The sequence below is a fragment of the Brassica rapa genome, chromosome A09, assembly GCF_000309985.2.
Source record: "Brassica rapa cultivar Chiifu-401-42 chromosome A09, CAAS_Brap_v3.01, whole genome shotgun sequence".
In the NCBI taxonomy this organism is placed as follows: Eukaryota; Viridiplantae; Streptophyta; class Magnoliopsida; order Brassicales; family Brassicaceae; genus Brassica; species Brassica rapa.
This window is the reverse complement of record NC_024803.2, coordinates 19,637,764-19,657,680: the sequence shown is the minus strand read 5'-3', so window position 1 is coordinate 19,657,680 and position 19,917 is coordinate 19,637,764. Positions and strand designations below refer to the sequence as shown.

Below are 19,917 nucleotides of genomic sequence, written 5' to 3'. Positions count from 1 at the left end.
AATACATATATTAACTCAATTGAAAAACAATGTGCTAACCATACAAGATTGTTAAACTAATAACAAGACATATATGAATAATTTCAAACATATTGCTTAATTACTTTGACTTAACTTATCTTTAATTTTAAAAATTAATTTTCCTCTACGATTTCAATCATTATTTTTACATACACTGAAAATTATCTTGGATAATTTAAAACAAGGAGCAAAGAAAATATCTAATGTTTCACCTTCGAAACCTTTGAGTTTAGTAGTACATGCTAATATAATGGCTTGGAAAAAAAAACTATTTTGAATACTCATGTTGTCGACGATTTTGTAAATACGATCATTTACAAAGAACACAATGAGACTGGATGTAATCACAAAAAAGAACAATATCCTATGACTAGTAAGTAGATAATAACTTATGCCAATGATATTAGGATGGAGCGTATGGATTTGAGTTTTAAATCCATCATAAAAGTTTTGGAAACAAAATTATACACATTTTTTGTTTCATTTATTACAATTTGTAGATTTGGGTTCAGAATTTTTAATACATTACAACCCTTTAATTTTTGCAAATTAATTGTTTAACTCTAATATTGTTTTTCGCCAGTTCCAGTTTCTTTTCTAAGAAATTATATCTACATAATGTGTATACTGGTTATGGTTTAGCTATATAATTTCTTCTAGTAGTAAATTCTTACAAAATAAAGATACGCGATAATGGACAATCCATACTCGATTAAATTCACATTTGTAAACCCAAATTTATGTAAATGTTGGAGCGTATTAGCATTTACAGAAAGTTGAGAATACGTATAAACAATGGTTAAATTCGATTGGCAGGTTATTTCTTAACAACAAAATAACTTAAAACATTAATAATTTAGAAATATTCTATTTTGATAGTATTTAGTTTAAACAATAAGTATATTTATTTTTTCTAAATTTTCTAAATATGTTAGAGAAAACTCATATTAACGGTCACATTTTATTTAACGTTAAACTGCATTAATTAATTTCTTATGTTCACTTGAAAATACGTTTATGTTTGTGTTTGAGTGTTTAATCTCTTATAAATATGAGACAAAATTTCATTCTAAAATACCAGATACAAACATTTTAATATATTATATTAATAACATTTGCGACTTATTTCGAAAACATTGGCACAATGGCTCACACTTCTTCCCGAACTACTATCGTATTCATTGTTGTTGCTTTGATTTGTGCGTTCGTTCCTGCATTCTCTGTTGAAGAAGCTGAAGCAAAATCACTATGGGATACCTGTCTTCTTAAAATCAGTCCAAAATGTGCGTTGGATATAATTGGTGTTGTCTTTGAAAATTTAACCATCACTGATGCATGTTGTCATGATCTTGTACAAGAAGGAAAAATGTGTCACGATACTCTTATCAAATATATTGCTGAGAAGCCGCATTTAGTTGCCCACGAAACAGAGTATTTGAAGAAAAGTGATGATTTGTGGACTCATTGTGTCTCAGTTTCGCAAACTGCTTAAAAATATGTTATGCTTGTATTGATCTACAAAATTTTTATTTAACTATCGTTAAATTTTATTTGATCAAAAATCGTGGATCAAACAGTATGCAATATAAAGCGACCATCAAGTGAATCTCATTCTAAATGAATCAATACATATATTAACTCAATTGAAAAACAATGTGCTAACCATACAAGATTGTTAAACTAATAACAAGACATATATGAATAATTTCAAACAATATTGCTTAATTACTTTGACTTAACTTATCTTTAATTTTAAAAATTAATTTTCCTCTACGATTTCAATCATTATTTTTACATACACTGAAAATTATCTTGGATAATTTAAAACAAGGAGCAAAGAAAATATCTAATGTTTCACCTTCGAAACCTTTGAGTTTAGTAGTACATGCTAATATAATGGCTTGGAAAAAAAAACTATTTTGAATACTCATGTTGTCGACGATTTTGTAAATACGATCATTTACAAAGAACACAATGAGACTGGATGTAATCACAAAAAAGAACAATATCCTATGACTAGTAAGTAGATAATAACTTATGCCAATGATATTAGGATGGAGCGTATGGATTTGAGTTTTAAATCCATCATAAAAGTTTTGGAAACAAAATTATACACATTTTTTGTTTCATTTATTACAATTTGTAGATTTGGGTTCAGAATTTTTAATACATTACAACCCTTTAATTTTTGCAAATTAATTGTTTAACTCTAATATTGTTTTTCGCCAGTTCCAGTTTCTTTTCTAAGAAATTATATCTACATAATGTGTATACTGGTTATGGTTTAGCTATATAATTTCTTCTAGTAGTAAATTCTTACAAAATAAAGATACGCGATAATGGACAATCCATACTCGATTAAATTCACATTTGTAAACCCAAATTTATGTAAATGTTGGAGCGTATTAGCATTTACAGAAAGTTGAGAATACGTATAAACAATGGTTAAATTCGATTGGCAGGTTATTTCTTAACAACAAAATAACTTAAAACATTAATAATTTAGAAATATTCTATTTTGATAGTATTTAGTTTAAACAATAAGTATATTTATTTTTTCTAAATTTTCTAAATATGTTAGAGAAAACTCATATTAACGGTCACATTTTATTTAACGTTAAACTGCATTAATTAATTTCTTATGTTCACTTGAAAATACGTTTATGTTTGTGTTTGAGTGTTTAATCTCTTATAAATATGAGACAAAATTTCATTCTAAAATACCAGATACAAACATTTTAATATATTATATTAATAACATTTGCCACTTATTTCGAAAACATTGGCACAATGGCTCACACTTCTTCCCGAACTACTATCGTATTCATTGTTGTTGCTTTGATTTGTGCGTTCGTTCCTGCATTCTCTGTTGAAGAAGCTGAAGCAAAATCACTATGGGATACCTGTCTTCTTAAAATCAGTCCAAAATGTGCGTTGGATATAATTGGTGTTGTCTTTGAAAATTTAACCATCACTGATGCATGTTGTCATGATCTTGTACAAGAAGGAAAAATGTGTCACGATACTCTTATCAAATATATTGCTGAGAAGCCGCATTTAGTTGCCCACGAAACAGAGTATTTGAAGAAAAGTGATGATTTGTGGACTCATTGTGTCTCAGTTTCGCAAACTGCTTAAAAATATGTTATGCTTGTATTGATCTACAAAATTTTTATTTAACTATCGTTAAATTTTATTTGATCAAAAATCGTGGATCAAACAGTATGCAATATAAAGCGACCATCAAGTGAATCTCATTCTAAATGAATCAATACATATATTAACTCAATTGAAAAACAATGTGCTAACCATACAAGATTGTTAAACTAATAACAAGACATATATGAATAATTTCAAACAGTATTGCTTAATTACTTTGACTTAACTTATCTTTAATTTTAAAAATTAATTTTCCTCTACGATTTCAATCATTATTTTTACATACACTGAAAATTATCTTGGATAATTTAAAACAAGGAGCAAAGAAAATATCTAATGTTTCACCTTCGAAACCTTTGAGTTTAGTAGTACATGCTAATATAATGGCTTGGAAAAAAAACTATTTTGAATACTCATGTTGTCGACGATTTTGTAAATACGATCATTTACAAAGAACACAATGAGACTGGATGTAATCACAAAAAAGAACAATATCCTATGACTAGTAAGTAGATAATAACTTATGCCAATGATATTAGGATGGAGCGTATGGATTTGAGTTTTAAATCCATCATAAAAGGTTTGGAAACAAAATTATACACATTTTTTGTTTCATTTATTACAATTTGTAGATTTGGGTTCAGAATTTTTAATACATTACAACCCTTTAATTTTTGCAAATTAATTGTTTAACTCTAATATTGTTTTTCGCCAGTTCCAGTTTCATTTCTATGAAATTATATCTACATAATGTGTATACTAGTTATGGTTTAGCTATATAATTTCTTCTAGTAGTAAATTCTTACAAAATAAAGATACGCGATAATGGACAATCCATACTCGATTAAATTCACATTTGTAAACCCAAATTTCTGTAAATGTTGGAGCGTATTAGCATTTACAGAAAGTTGAGAATACGTATAAACAATGGTTAAATTCGATTGGCAGGTTATTTCTTAACAACAAAATAACTTAAAACATTAATAATTTAGAAATATTCTATTTTGATAGTATTTAGTTTAAACAATAAGTATATTTATTTTTTTCTAAATTTTCTAAATATGTTAGAGAAAACTCATATTAACGGTCACATTTTATTTAACGTTAAACTGCATTAATTAATTTCTTATGTTCACTTGAAAATACGTTTATGTTTGTGTTTGAGTGTTTAATCTCTTATAAATATGAGACAAAATTTCATTCTAAAATACCAGATACAAACATTTTAATATATTATATTAATAACATTTGCCACTTATTTCGAAAACATTGGCACAATGGCTCACACTTCTTCCCGAACTACTATCGTATTCATTGTTGTTGCTTTGATTTGTGCGTTCGTTCCTGCATTCTCTGTTGAAGAAGCTGAAGCAAAATCACTATGGGATACCTGTCTTCTTAAAATCAGTCCAAAATGTGCGTTGGATATAATTGGTGTTGTCTTTGAAAATTTAACCATCACTGATGCATGTTGTCATGATCTTGTACAAGAAGGAAAAATGTGTCACGATACTCTTATCAAATATATTGCTGAGAAGCCGCATTTAGTTGCCCACGAAACAGAGTATTTGAAGAAAAGTGATGATTTGTGGACTCATTGTGTCTCAGTTTCGCAAACTGCTTAAAAATAGGTTATGCTTGTATTGATCTACAAAATTTTTATTTAACTATCGTTAAATTTTATTTGATCAAAAATCGTGGATCAAACAGTATGCAATATAAAGCGACCATCAAGTGAATCTCATTCTAAATGAATAAATACATATATTAACTGAATTGAAAAACAATGTGCTAACCATACAAGATTGTTAAACTAATAACAAGACATATATGAATAATTTCAAACAATATTGCTTAATTACTTTGACTTAACTTATCTTTAATTTTAAAAATTAATTTTCCTCTACGATTTCAATCATTATTTTTACATACACTGAAAATTATCTTGGATAATTTAAAACAAGAAGCTAAGAAAATATCTAATGTTTCACCTTCGAAACCTTTGAGTTTAGTAGTACATGCTAATATAATGGCTTGGGAAAAAAAACTATTTTGAATACTCATGTAGTCGACGATTTTGTAAATACGATCATTTACAAAGAACACAATGAGACTGGATGTAATCACAAAAAAGAACAATATCCTATGACTAGTAAGTAGATAATAACTTATGCCAATGATATTAGGATGGAGCCTATGGATTTGAGTTTTAAATCCATCATAAAAGTTTTGGAAACAAAATTATACACATTTTTTGTTTCATTTATTACAATTTGTAGATTTGGGTTCAGAATTTTTAATACATTACAACCCTTTAATTTTTGCAAATTAATTGTTTAACTCTAATATTGTTTTTCGCCAGTTCCAGTTTCATTTCTATGAAATTATATCTACATAATGTGTATACTAGTTATGGTTTAGCTATATAATTTCTTCTAATAGTAAATTCTTACAAAATAAAGATACACGATAATGGACAATCCATACTCGATTAAATTCACATTTGTAAACCCAAATTTCTGTAAATGTTGGAGCGTATTAGCATTTACAGAAAGTTGAGAATACGTATAAACAATGGTTAAATTCGATTGGAAGGTTATTTCTTAACAACAAAATAACTTAAAACATTAATAATTTAGAAATATTCTATTTTGATAGTATTTAGTTTAAACAATAAGTATATTTATTTTTTCTAAATTTTCTAAATATGTTAGAGAAAACTCATATTAACGGTCACATTTTATTTAACGTTAAACTGCATTAATTAATTTCTTATGTTCACTTGAATATACGTTTATGTTTGTGATTGAGTGTTTAATCTCTTATAAATATGAGACAAAATTTCATTCTAAAATACCAGATACAAACATTTTAATATATTATATTAATAACATTTGCCACTTATTTCGAAAACATTGGCACAATGGCTCACACTTGTTGGGGTCAAAATCGATCACGACGGAATCAATGTCTAAAAGTCCATAAAAATCAGCATTAACGTTTTTACGAAAAAGTAATCTTCGTAAAGATATCTTTACAAAGAGCCTTGCGGTAAAATCTTGTTCAAATCTCAATCGAACCACTAAATACTGATTGTCCGAAGGAAACAGACATGTATCCAATTCGGCCGCGAACAAGCTCGAGTACGGCAATCGGACCACGGACAAGCCAAGCTCGATCAATACGCGGCGACCAAGCATGCACACAGCCCGGTCGCTACGTAGCGAGCGAGCGTCTGTCCCGCTCGGTCGCTACGTAGCGATAGCGACCGAGCGGGCTACGTAGCGACCGAGCTCGAGCCCAAGCTCGGTCGCTACGTAGCGACCGAGCGTCTGTCCCGCTTGGTCGCTATGTAGCGACCGAGCGTGCGTTCTGTTCGGTCGTTACGTAGCGACCGAACTCTTCCGAAACGTCGATACGACACCAATTCATGCATTCTCGTCTATCCTATGATGCTATCTCCCGAAGACCGTAGCGAACTCAGTTCATGTCTTCCGACCATTCTAAGACATCAATCAAACTTTGCGGTAAAAACCGCGAAAAGTTTGTTCTTTATCGAAAGAAGTCGTAATAAACGTTTCGAGTCGAAAGACGGCCCAAAGGGACCTAAGACACGACTCGAGGCCCAACTTACGATTTCTTAACCAAAAGCCCATAAATCGTATGACGGTTTACGCTTGGCGCGCAAGGAAGGATAAATGTCAAGTTTCCGCGGATAAATACGAAATTTTGAGGATAAATACGAAGATCGGAAAAAATGGAATATCTCCATTTTATGCTATGACGGCTTAAGGGCAGAAGAGTAAAAGCGTAAACCGACCTTGGAGCTAGTATATAAGGAGTCCTAGACGAGAGGCATGAGGGAGAACTTTTTCAGAAGAAAACTTAGCACTTAGAGCAATTTAGGCAATTTTTCGTTTTTGTTATTTCGAGCTGCGACTCAATTAGGTTTAGCCGTCTTCGGGTTACTAGAACTAGGAATCTCGCCGACAGCTCTCGAACCCTGGCTTATACCTTGTTCTGACGCTCATACGCAAATTCGGAATAAGATCTTCTTTGCTCTCTTTTTTCGATTTCTTATTCTTTATCGTTGTTATTCTCGTGTTCTGATTGCTTGACAGGTGGTAATTAGCAGATATCCGGGTCCTCTGGGAAATTAGGGTTTTCCTAGTTTCCTTATTTAAACCGAAATCGACAGTGCGAATTTCGGTTCCCACAACACTTCTTCCCGAACTACTATTGTATTCATTGTTGTTGCTTTGATTTGTGCGTTTGTTCCTGCATTCTCTGTTAAAGAAACTGAAGCAAAATCACTATGGGATACCTGTCTTCTTAAAATCAGTCCAAAATGTGCGTTGGATATAATTGGTGTTGTCTTTGAAAATTTAACCATCACTGATGCATGTTGTCATGATCTTGTACAAGAAGGAAAAATGTGTCACGATACTCTTATCAAATATATTGCTGAGAAGCCGCATTTAGTTGCCCACGAAACAGAGTATTTGAAGAAAAGTGATGATTTGTGGACTTATTGTGTCTCAGTTTCGCAAACTGCTTAAAAATATGTTATGCTTGTATTGATCTACAAAAAATTTATTTAACTATCGTTAAATTTTATTTGATCAAAAATCGTGGATCAAACAGTATGCAATATAAAGCGACCATCAAGTGAATCTCATTATAAATGAATCAATACATATATTAACTCAATTGAAAAACAATGTGCTAACCATACAAGATTGTTAAACTAATAACAAGACATATATGAATAATTTCAAACAATATTGCTTAACTACTTTGACTTAACTTATCTTTAATTTTAAAAAATTAATTTTCCTCTACGATTTCAATCATTATTTTTACGTACACTGAAAATTATCTTGGATAATTTAAAACAAGAAGCTAAGAAAATATCTAATGTTTCACCTTTGAAACCTTTGAGTTTAGTAATACATGCTAATATAATGGCTTGGAAAAGAAACTATTTTGAATACTAATGTTGTCGACGATTTTGTAAATACGATCATTTACAAAGAAAAGAATGGGACTGGATGTAATCACAAAAAAGAACAATATCCTATGACTAGTAAGTAGATAATAACTTATGCCAATGATATTAGGATGGAGCCTATGGATTTGAGTTTTAAATCCATCATAAAAGTTTTGGAAACAAAATTATACATATTTTTTGTTTCATTTATTACAATTTATAGATTTGGGTTCAGAATTTTTAATACATTACAACCCTTTAATTTTTGCAAATTAATTGTTTAACTCTAATATTGTTTTTCGCCAGTTCCAGTTTCATTTCTATGAAATTATATCTACATAATGTGTATACTAGTTATGGTTTACCTATATAATTTCTTCTAGTAGTAAATTCTTACGAAATAAAGATACGCGATAATGGACAATCCATACTCGATTAAATTCATATTTGTAAACCCAACTTTCTGTAAATGTTGGAGCGTATTAGCATTTACAGAAAGTTGAGAATACGTATAAACAATGGTTAAATTCGATTGGCAGGTTATTTCTTAACAACAAAATAACTTAAAACATTAATAATTTAGAAATATTCTATTTTGATAGTATTTAGTTTAAACAATAAGTATATTTATTTTTTCTAAATTTTCTAAATATGTTAGAGAAAACTCATATTAACGGTCACATTTTATTTAACGTTAAACTGCATTAATTAATTTCTTATGTTCACTTAAAAATACGTTTATGTTTGTGTTTGAGTGTTTAATCTCTTATAAATATGAGACAGAATTTCATTCTAAAATACCAGATACAAACATTTTAATATATTATATTAATAACATTTGCCACTTATTTCTAAAACATTGGCACAATGGCTCACACTTCTTCCCGAACTACTATCGTATTCATTGTTGTTGCTTTGATTTGTGCGTTCGTTCCTGCATTCTCTGTTGAAGAAGCTGAAGCAAAATCACTATGGGATACTTGTCTTCTTAAAATCAGTCCAAAATGTGCGTTGGATATAATTGTTGTTGTCTTTGAAAATTTAACCATCACTGATGCATGTTGTCATGATCTTGTACAAGAAAGAAAAATGTGTCACGATACTCTTATCAAATATATTGCTGAGAAGCCGCATTTAGTTGCCCACGAAAAAGAGTATTTGAAGAAAAGTGATGATTTGTGGACTCATTGTGTCTCAGTTTCGCAAACTGCTTAAAAATATGTTATGCTTGTATTGATCTACAAAATTTTTATTTAACTATCGTTAAATGTTATTTGATCAAAAATCGTGGATCAAACAGTATGCAATATAAAGAGACCATCAAGTGAATCTCATTCTAAATGAATCAATACATATATTAACTCAATTGAAAAATAATGTGCTAACCATACAAGATTGTTAAACTAATAACAAGACATATATGAATAATTTCAAACAATATTGCTTAATTACTTTGACTTAACTTATCTTTAATTTTAAAAATTAATTTTCCTCTACAATTTAAATCATTATTTTTACATACACAGAAAATTATCTTGTGTAATTTAAAACAACCTAAGAAAATATCCAATGTTTCACCATTGAGACCTTTGAGTTTTCTAGGACATGCTAATATAATGTTTTGGAAAAAAAAATTTTAATACTCATGTTGTCGACGATTTTGTAAATACGATCATTTACAAAGAAAACAATGAGACTGGATGTAATCACAAAAATGAACAATATCCTATGACTAGTAAGTAGATAATAACTTATGTCAATGATATTAGGATGGAGCGTATGGATTTGAGTTTTAAATCCATCATAAAAGTTTTGGAAACAAAATTGTGCACATTTTTTGTTTCATTTACAACAATATGTAGATTTGGCTTCAAAAATTTTAATAGATTACAACCCTTTAATTTTTGCAAATTAATTGTTTAACTCAAATATTTTTTTTTCGCCAGTTCCAGTTTCATTTCTATGAAATTATATCTACATAATGTGTATACTAGTTATGGTTTAGCTATATAATTTCTTCTAGTGGTAAATTCTTACAAAATAAAGATACGCGATATTGGACAATCCATACTCGATTAAATTCACAAGCATAACATGTTTGTAAGCAGTTTGCGAAATTGAGACACAATGAGTCCACAAATCATCACTTTTCTTCAAATACTCTGTTTCGTGGGCAACTAAATGCGGCTTCTCAGCAATATATTTGATAAGAGTATCGTGACACATTTTTCCTTCTTGAACAAGATCATGACAACATGCATCAGTGATGGTTTAATTTTCAAAGACAACACCAATTATATCCAACGCACATTTTGGACTGATTTTAACAAGACATGTATCCCATAGTGATTTTGCTTCAGCTTCTTCAACAAAGAATGCAGGAACGAACGCACAAATCAAAGCAACAACAATGAATACTATTGTAGTTTGGGAAGAAGTTTGAGCCATTGTGCCAATGTTATCGAAATAAGTGGCAAATGTTATTAATATAATATATTAAAATGTTTGTATCTGGTATTTTAAAATGAAATTTTGTCTCATATTTATAAAGGGTTAAACACTCAAACACAAATGTATTTTCAAGTGAACATAACAAATTAATTAATGCAGTTTAACATTAAATAAAATGTGATCGTTAATATGAGTTTTCTGTAACATATTTAGAAAATTTAGAAAAAGAAATATACTTATTGTTTAAACTAAAATACTATTAAAATAGCATATTTCTAAACTATTAATGTTTTAAGTTATTTTGTTGTTAAGAAATAACCTGCCAATCGAATTTAACCATTGTTTTTACGTATTCTCAACTTTCTGTAAATGCTAATAGGCTCCATCATTTTACAGAAATTTGGGTTTAAAATGTGAATTTAATCGAGTACGGATTGTCATATATCGCGTATCTTTATTTTGTAAGAGTTTACTACTAGAATAAATTATATAGCTAACCATAACTAGTATACACATTACATAGATATAATTTCATAGAAATGAAACTGGAACTGGCGAAAAAAACACTAATTGAGTTAAACAATCAATATGCAAAAATTAAAGGGTTGTAATCTATTAAAAAACTTGAAGCCAAATCTACAAATTGTAATAAATGAAAAAAAAATGTGCAAAATTTCGTTTCCAAATTTTTTGTGATGGATCTAAAACTCAAATCCATACGCTCCATCCTAATATCATTGGCATAAGTTATTATCTACTTACTAGTCATAGGAAATTGTTCTTTTGCGTGATTAGATCCAGTCTCATTGTTTTCTTTGTAACTCATCGTATTTACAAAATCGTCTACAAAATGAGTATTCGAAATAGTTTTTTTTTCCAAGCCATTATATTAGCCTGTACTACTAAACTCAAAGGTTTCAAAGGTGACACATTAGATATTTTCTGAGCTTCTTGTTTTAAATTATCCAACATAATTTTCAGTTTATGTTAAAATAATGATTGACATCGTAGTTGAAAATTAATTTATAAAATAAAAGATAAGTTAAATCAAACTAATTAAGAAATATTGTTTGAAATTATTCATATATGTCTTGTTATTATTGTATGGTTAGCGCATTGTTTGTTAATTGAGTTAATATTTGTATTGATTCATTTAGAATGAGATTCACTTGATGGTCGCTTTATATTGCACACAGTTTGATCCACAATTTTTGATCAAATAAATTTAACGATAGTTAAATAAAAATTCTGTTAATCAGATCAATACAAGCATAACATATTTTTAAGCAGTTTGCAAAATTGAGACACAATGAGTCCACAAATCATCACTTTTCTTCAAATACTCTGTTTCGTGGGCAACTAAATGCGGCTTCTCAGCAATATATTTGATAAGAGTATCGTGACACATTTTTCCTTCTTGAACAAGATCATGACAACAGGCATCAGTGATGGTTAAATTTTCAAAGACAACACCAATTATATCCAACGCACATTTTGGACTGATTTTAAGAAGACATGTATCTCATAGTAATTTTGCTTCAGCTTCTTCAACAGAGAATGCAGGAACGAACGCACAAATCAAAGCAACAATAACGAATACGATTGTAGTTTGGGAAGAAGTGTGAGCCATTGTGCCAATGTTTTCGAAATAAGTGGCAAATGTTATTAATATAATATATTAAAATGTTTGTATCTGGTATTTTAGAATGAAATTTTTGTCTCATATTTATAATAGATTAAACACTCAAACCCAAACTAAACGTATTTTCAAGTGAACATAAGAAATTAATTAATGCAGTTTAACGTTAAATAAAATGTGACTGTTAATATGAGTTTTCTCTAACATATTTAGAAAATTTAGAAAAAATAAATATACTTATTTGTTTAAACTACATACTATCAAAATAGCATAATTCTAAATTATTAATGTTTTAAGTTATGTTGTTGTTATGAAATAACCTGCCAATTGAATTTAACCGTTGTTTATACGTATTCTCAACTTTCTGTAAATGCTAATAGGGTCGATCATTTTACAGAAATTTGGGTTTAAAAATGTGAATTTATTCGAGTATGGATTGTCCTATATCACATATCCTTATTTTGTAAGAATTTACTACTAAACAAATTCTATAGCTGAACCAAAAATAATTTATAGATTAAATAGATATAATTTCATAGAAATGAAATTGGAACTAACGAAAAAACAATATTTGAGTTAAACATTTAATTTGCCAAAATTAAAGGGTTGTAATCTATTAAAAAATTTGAAGCCAAATCTACAAATTGTAATAAATGAAACAAAAAATGTGCACAATTTTGTTTCCAAATTTTTTGTTATGGATCTAAAACTCAAATCCATACGCTCCATCCAAATATCATTGGCATAAGTTATTATCTACTTACTAGTCATAGGATATTGTTCTTTTGCGTGATTAGATCCAGACTCATTGTTTTCTTTATAACTCACCGTATTTACAAAATCGTCAACAACATGAGTATTCGAAATAGTTTTTTTTTCCAAGCTATTATATTAGAGCATGTACTACTAAACTCAAAGGTTTCAAAGGTGAAACATTAGATATTTTCTTAGCTTCTTGTTTTAAATTATCCAAGATAATTTTCAGGTTATGTAAAAATAATGATTGACATCGTAGTTGAAAATTAATTTTTAAAATTAAAGATAAGTTAAATCAAACTAATTAAACAATATTGCTTGAAATTATTCATATATGTCTTGTTATTAGTTTAACAATCTTGTATAGTTAGCCCATTGTTTGTCAATTGAGTTAATATTTGAATTGATTCATTTAGATTGAGATTCACTTGATGGTCGCTTTATATTGCATATTGTTTGATCTACAATTTTTGATCAAATAAAATTTAACGATAGTTAAATAAAAATTCTGTTAATCAGATCAATACAAGCATAACATATTTTTAAGCAGTTTGCGAAATTGAGACACAATGAGTCCACAAATCATCACTTTTCTTCAAATACTCTGTTTCGTGGGCAACTAAATGCGGCTTTTCAGCAATATATTTGATAAGAGTATCGTGACACATTTTTCCTTCTTGAACAAGATCATGACAACATGCATCAGTGATGGTTAAATTTTCAAAGACAACACCAATTATATCCAACGCACATTTTGGACTGATTTTAAGAAGACATGTATCCCATAGTGATTTTGCTTCAGCTTCTTCAACAGAGAATGCAGGAACGAACGCACAAATCAAAGCAGCAACAATGAATACGATAGTAGTTCGGGAAGAAGTGTGAGCCATTGTGCCAATGTTTTCGAAATAAGTGGCAAATGTTATTAATATAATATATTAAAATGTTTGTATCTGGTATTTTAGAATGAAATATTGTCTCATATTTATAATAGATTAAACACTCAAACCCAAACTAAACGTATTTTCAAGTGAACATAAGAAATTAATTAATGCAGTTTAACGTTAAATAAAATGTGAATGTTAATATGAGTTTTCTCTAACATATTTAGAATATTTAGAAAAAATAAATATACTTATTTTTTTAAAGTAAATACAATCAAAATAGCATATTTCTAAATTATAAATGTTTTAAGTTATTTTGTTGTTAAGAAATAACCTGCCAATCAAATTTAACCATTGTTTATACGTATTCTCAACTTTCTGTAAATGCTAATAGGCTCCATCATTTTACAGAAATTTGGGTTTAAAAATGTGAATTTAATCGAGTACGGATTGTCATATATCGCGTATCTTTTTTTTTGTAAGAATTTACTACTATAAGAAATTTTATAGCTAAACCATAACTAGTATACACATTATGTAGATATAATTTCATAGAAATGAAACTGGAACTGGCGAAAAAAACACTAATTGAGTTAAACAATGAAGTGGCAAAAATTAAAGGGTTGTAATCTATTAAAAAATTTGAAGCCAAATCTACAAATTGTAATAAAAGAAACAAAAAATGTGCACAATTTTGTTTCCGAATTTTTTGTGATGGATCTAAAACTCAAATCCATACGCTTCATCCTAATATCATTGGCATAAGTTATTATGTACTTACTAGTCATAGGATATTGTTCTTTTGCGTGATTAGATCCAGTCTCATTGTTTTCTTTATAACTCATCGTATTTACAAAATCGTCTACAACATGAGTATTCGAAATTTTTTTTTTTTTTCAAGCCATTATATTAGGATGCACTACTAAACTCAAAGGTTTCAAAGGTGAAACATTAGATATTTTCTTAGCTTCTTGTTTTAAATTATCCAAGATAATTTTCAGTTTATGTAAAAATAATGATTGACATCGTAGTTGAAAATTAATTTTTAAAATTAAAGATAAGTTAAATCAAACTAATTAAGCAATATTGTTTGAAATTATTCATATATGTCTTGTTATTAGTTTAACAATCTTGTATGGTTAGCGCATTGTTTGTCAATTGAGTTAATATTTGAATTGATTCATTTAGAATGAGATTCACTTGATGGTCGCTTTTTATTGCATACTGTTTGATCCATAATTTTTGATCAAATAAAATTTAACGATAGTTAAATAAAAATTCTGTTAATCAGATCAATACAAAACATATTTTTAAGCAATTTGCGAAATTGAGACACAATGAGTCCACAAATCATCACTTTTCTTCAAATACTCTGTTTCGTGGGCAACTAAATGCGGCTTCTCAGCAATATATTCGATAACAGTATCGTGACACATTTTTCCTTCTTGAACAAGATCATGACAGCATGCATCAGTGATGGTTAAATTTTCAAAGACAACACCAATTATATCCAACGCACATTTTGGACTTATTTTAAGAAGACATGTATCCCATAGTGATTTTGCTTCAGCTTTTTCAACAGAGAATGCAGGAACAAACGCACAAATCAAAGCAACAACAATGAATATGATAGTAGTTCGGGAAGAAGTGAAGCCATTGTGCCAATGTTTTCGAAATAAGTGGCAAATAATATTAATATAATATATTAAAATGTTTGTATCTGGTATTTTAGAATGAAATTTTTGTCTCCTATTTATAATAGATTAAACACTCAAACCCAAACTAAACGTATTTTCAAGTGAACATAAGAAATTAATTAATGCAGTTTAACATTAAATAAAATGTGACTGTTAATATGAGGTTTCTCTAACATATTTAGAAAATTTAGAAAAAATAAATGTACTTATTTGTTTTAAACTAAATACTATCAAAATAGCATAATTCTAAATTATTAATGTATTAAGTTATGTTGTTGTTATAAAATAACATGCCAATCGAATTTAACCATTGTTTATACGTATTCTCAACTTTCTGTAAATGCTAATAGGCTCCACCATTTTACAGAAATTTGGGTTTAAAAATGTGAATTTAATCGAGTACGGATTGTCATATATCGCGTATCTTTATGTTGTAAGAATTTACTACTAGAAAAATTATATAGCTAAACCATAACTAGTATACACATTACGTAGATATAATTTCATAAAAATGAAACTGGAACTGGCGAAAAAACACTAATTGAGTTAAACAATTAATTGGCAAAAATTAAAGGGTTGTAATCTATTAAAAAACTTGAAGCCAAATCTACAAATTGTAATAAATGAAACAAAAAATGTGCACAACTTTGTTTCCAATTTTTTGTGATGGATCTAAAATTCAAATCCATACGCTCCATCCTAATATCATTGGCATAAGTTATTATCTACTTACTAGTCATAGGATATTGTTCTTTTGCGTGATTAGATCCAGTCTCATTGTTTTCTTTATAACTGATCGTATTTACAAAATCGTCTACAACATGAGTATTCGAAATAGTTTATTTTTCCAAGCCATTATATTAGCATGTACTACTAAACTCAAAGGTTTCAAAGGTGAAACATTAGATATTTTCTTAGCTTTTTGTTTTAAATTATCCAAGATAATTTTCAGTTTATGTAAAAATAATTATTGACATCGTAGTTGAAAATTAATTTTTAAAATTAAAGATAAGTTAAATCAAACTAATTAAGCAATATTGTTTGAAATTATTCATATATGTCTTGTTATTAGGTTAACAATCTTGTATGGTTAGCGCATTGTTTGTCAATTGAGTTAATATTTGTATTGATTCATTTAGAATGAGATTCACTTGATGGTCGCTTTATATTGCATACTGTTTGATCCACAATTTTTGATCAAATAAAATTTAACGATAGTTAAATAAAAATTATGTTAATCAGATCAATACAAGCATAACAAATTTTTAAGCAGTTTGCGAAATTGAGACACAATGAGTCCACAAATCATCACTTTTCTTCAAATACTCTGTTTCGTGGGCAACTAAATGCGGCTTCTCAGCAATATATTTGATAAGAGTATCGTGACACATTTTTCCTTCTCGAACAAGATCATGACAACATGCATCAGTGATGGTTAAATTTTCAAAGACAACACCAATTATATCCAACGCACATTTTGGACTGATTTTAAGAAGACATGTATCCCATAGTAATTTTGCTTCAGCTTCTTCAACAGAGAATGCAGGAACGAACGCACAAATCAAAGCAACAACAACGAATACGATAGTAGTTTGGGAAGAAGTGTGAGCCATTGTGCCAATGTTTTCGAAATAAGTGGCAAATGTTATTAATAGAATATATTAAAATGTTTGTATCTGGTATTTTAGAATGAAATTTTTGTCTCATATTTATAATAGATTAAACACTCAAACCCAAACTAAACGTATTTTCAAGTGAACATAAGAAACTAATTAATGCAGTTTAACGTTAAATAAAATGTGATTGTTAATATGAGTTTTCTCTAACATATTTAGAAAATTAAAAAAAAATATACTTATTTGTTTAAACTAAATACTATCAAAATAGCATAATTCTAAATTATTAATGTTTTAAGTTATGTTGTTGTTATGAAATAACCTGCCAATCGAATTTAACCATTGTTTATACGTATTCTCAACTTTCTGTAAATGCTAATAGGCTCCATCATTTTACAGAAATTTGGGTTTAAAAATGTGATTTTAATCGAGTACGGATTGTCATATATCGCGTATCTTTATTTTGTAAGAATTTACTACTAGAAGAAATTATATAGCTAAACCATAACTAGTATACACATTACGTAGATATAATTTCATAGAAATGAAACTAGAACTGGCGAAAAAACACTAATTGAGTTAAACAATTAATGGGCAAAATTTAAAGGGTTGTAATCTATTAAAAAACTTGAAGCCAAATCTACAAATTGTAATAAATGAAACAAAAAATTTGCACAACTTTGTTTCCAATTTTTTTGTGATGGATCTAAAATTCAAATCCATACGCTCCATCCTAATATCATTGGCATAAGTTATTATCTACTTACTAGTCATAGGATATTGTTCTTTTGCGTGATTAGATCCAATCTCATTGTTTTATTTATAACTGATCATATTTACAAAATCGTCTACAACATGAGTATTCGAAATAGTTTATTTTTCCAAGCCATTATATTAGCATGTACTACTAAACTCAAAGGTTTCAAAGGTGAAACATTAGATATTTTCTTAGCTTCTTGTTTTAAATTATCCAAGATAATTTTCAGTTTATGTAAAAATAATTATTGACATCGTAGTTGAAAATTAATTTTTAAAATTAAAGATAAGTTAAATCAAACTAATTAAGCAATATTGTTTGAAATTATTCATATATGTCTTGTTATTAGTTTAACAATCTTGTATGGTTAGCGCATTGTTTGTCAATTGAGTTAATATTTTTATTGATTCATTTAGAATGAGATTCACTTGATGGTCGCTTTATATTGCATACTGTTTGATCCACAATTTTTGATCAAATAAAATTTAACGATAGTTAAATAAAAATTCTGTTAATCAGATCAATACAAGCATAACAAATTTTTAAGCAGTTTGCGAAATTGAGACACAATGAGTCCACAAATCATCACTTTTCTTCAAATACTCTGTTTCGTGGGCAACTAAATGCGGCTTCTCAGCAATATATTTGATAAGAGTATCGTGACACATTTTTCCTTCTTGAACAAGATCATGACAACATGCATCAGTGATGGTTAAATTTTCAAAGACAACACCAATTATATCCAACGCACATTTTGGACTGATTTTAAGAAGACATGTATCCCATAGTAATTTTTCTTCAGCTTCTTCAAAAGAGAATGCAGGAACGAACGCACAAATCAAAGCAACAACAACGAATACGATAGTAGTTTGGGAAGAAGTGTGAGCCATTGTGCCAATGTTTTCGAAATAAGTGGCAAATGTTATTAATATAATATATTAAAATGTTTGTATCTGGTATTTTAGAATGAAATTTTTGTCTCTTATTTACAATAGATTAAACACTCAAACCCAAACTAAACGTATTTTCAAGTGAACATAAGAAATTAATTAATGCAGTTTAACGTTAAATAAAATGTGATTGTTAATATGAGTTTTCTCTAACATATTTAGAAAATTAAAAAAAAAAAATATACTTATTTGTTTAAACTAAATACTATCAAAATAGCATAATTCTAAATTATTAATGTTTTAAGTTATGTTGTTGTTATGAAATAACCTGCCGATTGAATTTAACCATTGTTTATACGTATTCTCAACTTTCTGTAAATGCTAATAGGCTCCATCATTTTACAGAAATTTGGGTTTAAAAATGTGAATTTAATCGAGTACGGATTGTCATATATCGCGTATTTTTATTTTGTAAGAATTTACTACTAGAAGAAATTATATAGCTAAACCATAACTAGTATACACATTACGTAGATATAATTTCATAGAAATGAAACTGGAACTGCCGAAAAAACACTAATTGAGTTAAACAATTAATGGGCAAAAATTAAAGGGTTGTAATCTATTAAAAAACTTGAAGCCAAATCTACATATTGTAATAAATGAAACAAAAAATTTGCACAACTTTGTTTCCAATTTTTTGTGATGGATCTAAAATTCAAATCCATAGGCTCCATCCTAATATCATTGGCATAAGTTATTATCTACTTACTAGTCATAGGATATTGTTCTTTTGCGTGATTAGATCCAGTCTCATTGTTTTCTTTATAACTGATCGTATTTACAAAATCGTCTACAACATGAGTATTCGAAATAGTTTATTTTTCCAAGCCATTATATTAGCATGTACTACTAAACTCAAAGGTTTCAAAGGTGAAACATTAGATATTTTCTTAGCTTCTTGTTTTAAATTGTCCAAGAAAATTTTCAGTTTATGTAAAAATAATTATTGACATCGTTGTTGAAAATAAATTTTTAAAATTAAAGATAAGTTAAA

At 28.5% G+C, this 19,917-nt stretch overlaps 9 protein-coding genes and 1 pseudogene across 9 annotated transcripts; 5 read left to right on the top strand and 5 right to left on the bottom strand.

The window, feature by feature from the left end:
- The first annotated feature begins 95 nt into the window (after positions 1–95).
- On the top strand, positions 96–2,103 carry LOC117128125. Its single transcript, XM_033279850.1, has one exon. The coding sequence runs from the start codon at positions 1,166–1,168 to the stop codon at positions 1,511–1,513; it is 348 nt and encodes a 115-aa protein (XP_033135741.1). The 5' UTR covers positions 96–1,165; the 3' UTR covers positions 1,514–2,103.
- A 485-nt stretch (positions 2,104–2,588) lies between these two features.
- Positions 2,589–3,365, top strand: LOC117128126. The gene has a single exon (XM_033279851.1). The coding sequence runs from the start codon at positions 2,812–2,814 to the stop codon at positions 3,157–3,159; it is 348 nt and encodes a 115-aa protein (XP_033135742.1). The 5' UTR covers positions 2,589–2,811; the 3' UTR covers positions 3,160–3,365.
- Positions 3,366–4,217: 852 nt separating this feature from the next.
- LOC103849677 lies at positions 4,218–5,276 on the top strand. The gene has a single exon (XM_009126402.3). It carries the CDS (start codon positions 4,458–4,460, stop codon positions 4,803–4,805), a length of 348 nt encoding a protein of 115 aa, XP_009124650.2. The 5' UTR covers positions 4,218–4,457; the 3' UTR covers positions 4,806–5,276.
- Positions 5,277–5,705: 429 nt separating this feature from the next.
- Positions 5,706–7,934, top strand: LOC117127742. Its single transcript, XM_033278392.1, has 2 exons — positions 5,706–5,734; positions 7,373–7,934. Exons 1-2 carry the CDS (start codon positions 5,706–5,708, stop codon positions 7,737–7,739), a joined length of 396 nt encoding a protein of 131 aa, XP_033134283.1. The 3' UTR covers positions 7,740–7,934.
- Positions 7,935–8,144: 210 nt separating this feature from the next.
- On the top strand, positions 8,145–12,817 carry LOC117128115. The gene has a single exon (XM_033279796.1). It carries the CDS (start codon positions 9,038–9,040, stop codon positions 9,383–9,385), a length of 348 nt encoding a protein of 115 aa, XP_033135687.1. The 5' UTR covers positions 8,145–9,037; the 3' UTR covers positions 9,386–12,817.
- On the bottom strand, positions 10,022–12,276 carry LOC117128117 (annotated as a pseudogene).
- LOC103847795 lies at positions 10,022–14,302 on the bottom strand. The gene has a single exon (XM_033279794.1). It carries the CDS (start codon positions 13,904–13,906, stop codon positions 13,559–13,561), a length of 348 nt encoding a protein of 115 aa, XP_033135685.1. The 5' UTR covers positions 13,907–14,302; the 3' UTR covers positions 10,022–13,558.
- Positions 14,303–14,794: 492 nt separating this feature from the next.
- LOC117127741 lies at positions 14,795–15,654 on the bottom strand (the record flags this gene model as incomplete). The annotated part of the gene is made up of 1 exon (XM_033278391.1): positions 14,795–15,654. A coding segment is annotated over one exon (444 nt), but the record flags the coding sequence as incomplete, so codon positions are not given.
- A 682-nt stretch (positions 15,655–16,336) lies between these two features.
- Positions 16,337–17,256, bottom strand: LOC117128116. Its single transcript, XM_033279797.1, has one exon. It carries the CDS (start codon positions 17,208–17,210, stop codon positions 16,863–16,865), a length of 348 nt encoding a protein of 115 aa, XP_033135688.1. The 5' UTR covers positions 17,211–17,256; the 3' UTR covers positions 16,337–16,862.
- Positions 17,257–17,512: 256 nt separating this feature from the next.
- LOC108870334 (protein DOWN-REGULATED IN DIF1 11-like) lies at positions 17,513–19,809 on the bottom strand. The gene has a single exon (XM_033279795.1). It carries the CDS (start codon positions 18,858–18,860, stop codon positions 18,513–18,515), a length of 348 nt encoding a protein of 115 aa, XP_033135686.1. The 5' UTR covers positions 18,861–19,809; the 3' UTR covers positions 17,513–18,512.
- Positions 19,810–19,917: the final 108 nt, after the last annotated feature.

Excerpts from the sequence above, each read along its gene's own strand:
- LOC117128125 (XM_033279850.1), top strand. The coding sequence starts at position 1,166 with ATGGCTCACACTTCTTCCCGAACTACTATCGTATTCATTGTTGTTGCT.
- LOC117128126 (XM_033279851.1), top strand. The coding sequence starts at position 2,812 with ATGGCTCACACTTCTTCCCGAACTACTATCGTATTCATTGTTGTTGCT.
- LOC103849677 (XM_009126402.3), top strand. The coding sequence starts at position 4,458 with ATGGCTCACACTTCTTCCCGAACTACTATCGTATTCATTGTTGTTGCT.
- LOC117127742 (XM_033278392.1), top strand. The coding sequence starts at position 5,706 with ATGTTGGAGCGTATTAGCATTTACAGAAA. Across the intron at positions 5,735-7,372 it reads CGTATTAGCATTTACAGAAA|CGACAGTGCGAATTTCGGTT; the intron begins GTTGAGAATACG and ends TTAAACCGAAAT.
- LOC117128115 (XM_033279796.1), top strand. The coding sequence starts at position 9,038 with ATGGCTCACACTTCTTCCCGAACTACTATCGTATTCATTGTTGTTGCT.
- LOC103847795 (XM_033279794.1), bottom strand. The coding sequence starts at position 13,906 with ATGGCTCACACTTCTTCCCGAACTACTATCGTATTCATTGTTGCTGCT.
- LOC117128116 (XM_033279797.1), bottom strand. The coding sequence starts at position 17,210 with ATGGCTCACACTTCTTCCCAAACTACTATCGTATTCGTTGTTGTTGCT.
- LOC108870334 (XM_033279795.1), bottom strand. The coding sequence starts at position 18,860 with ATGGCTCACACTTCTTCCCAAACTACTATCGTATTCGTTGTTGTTGCT.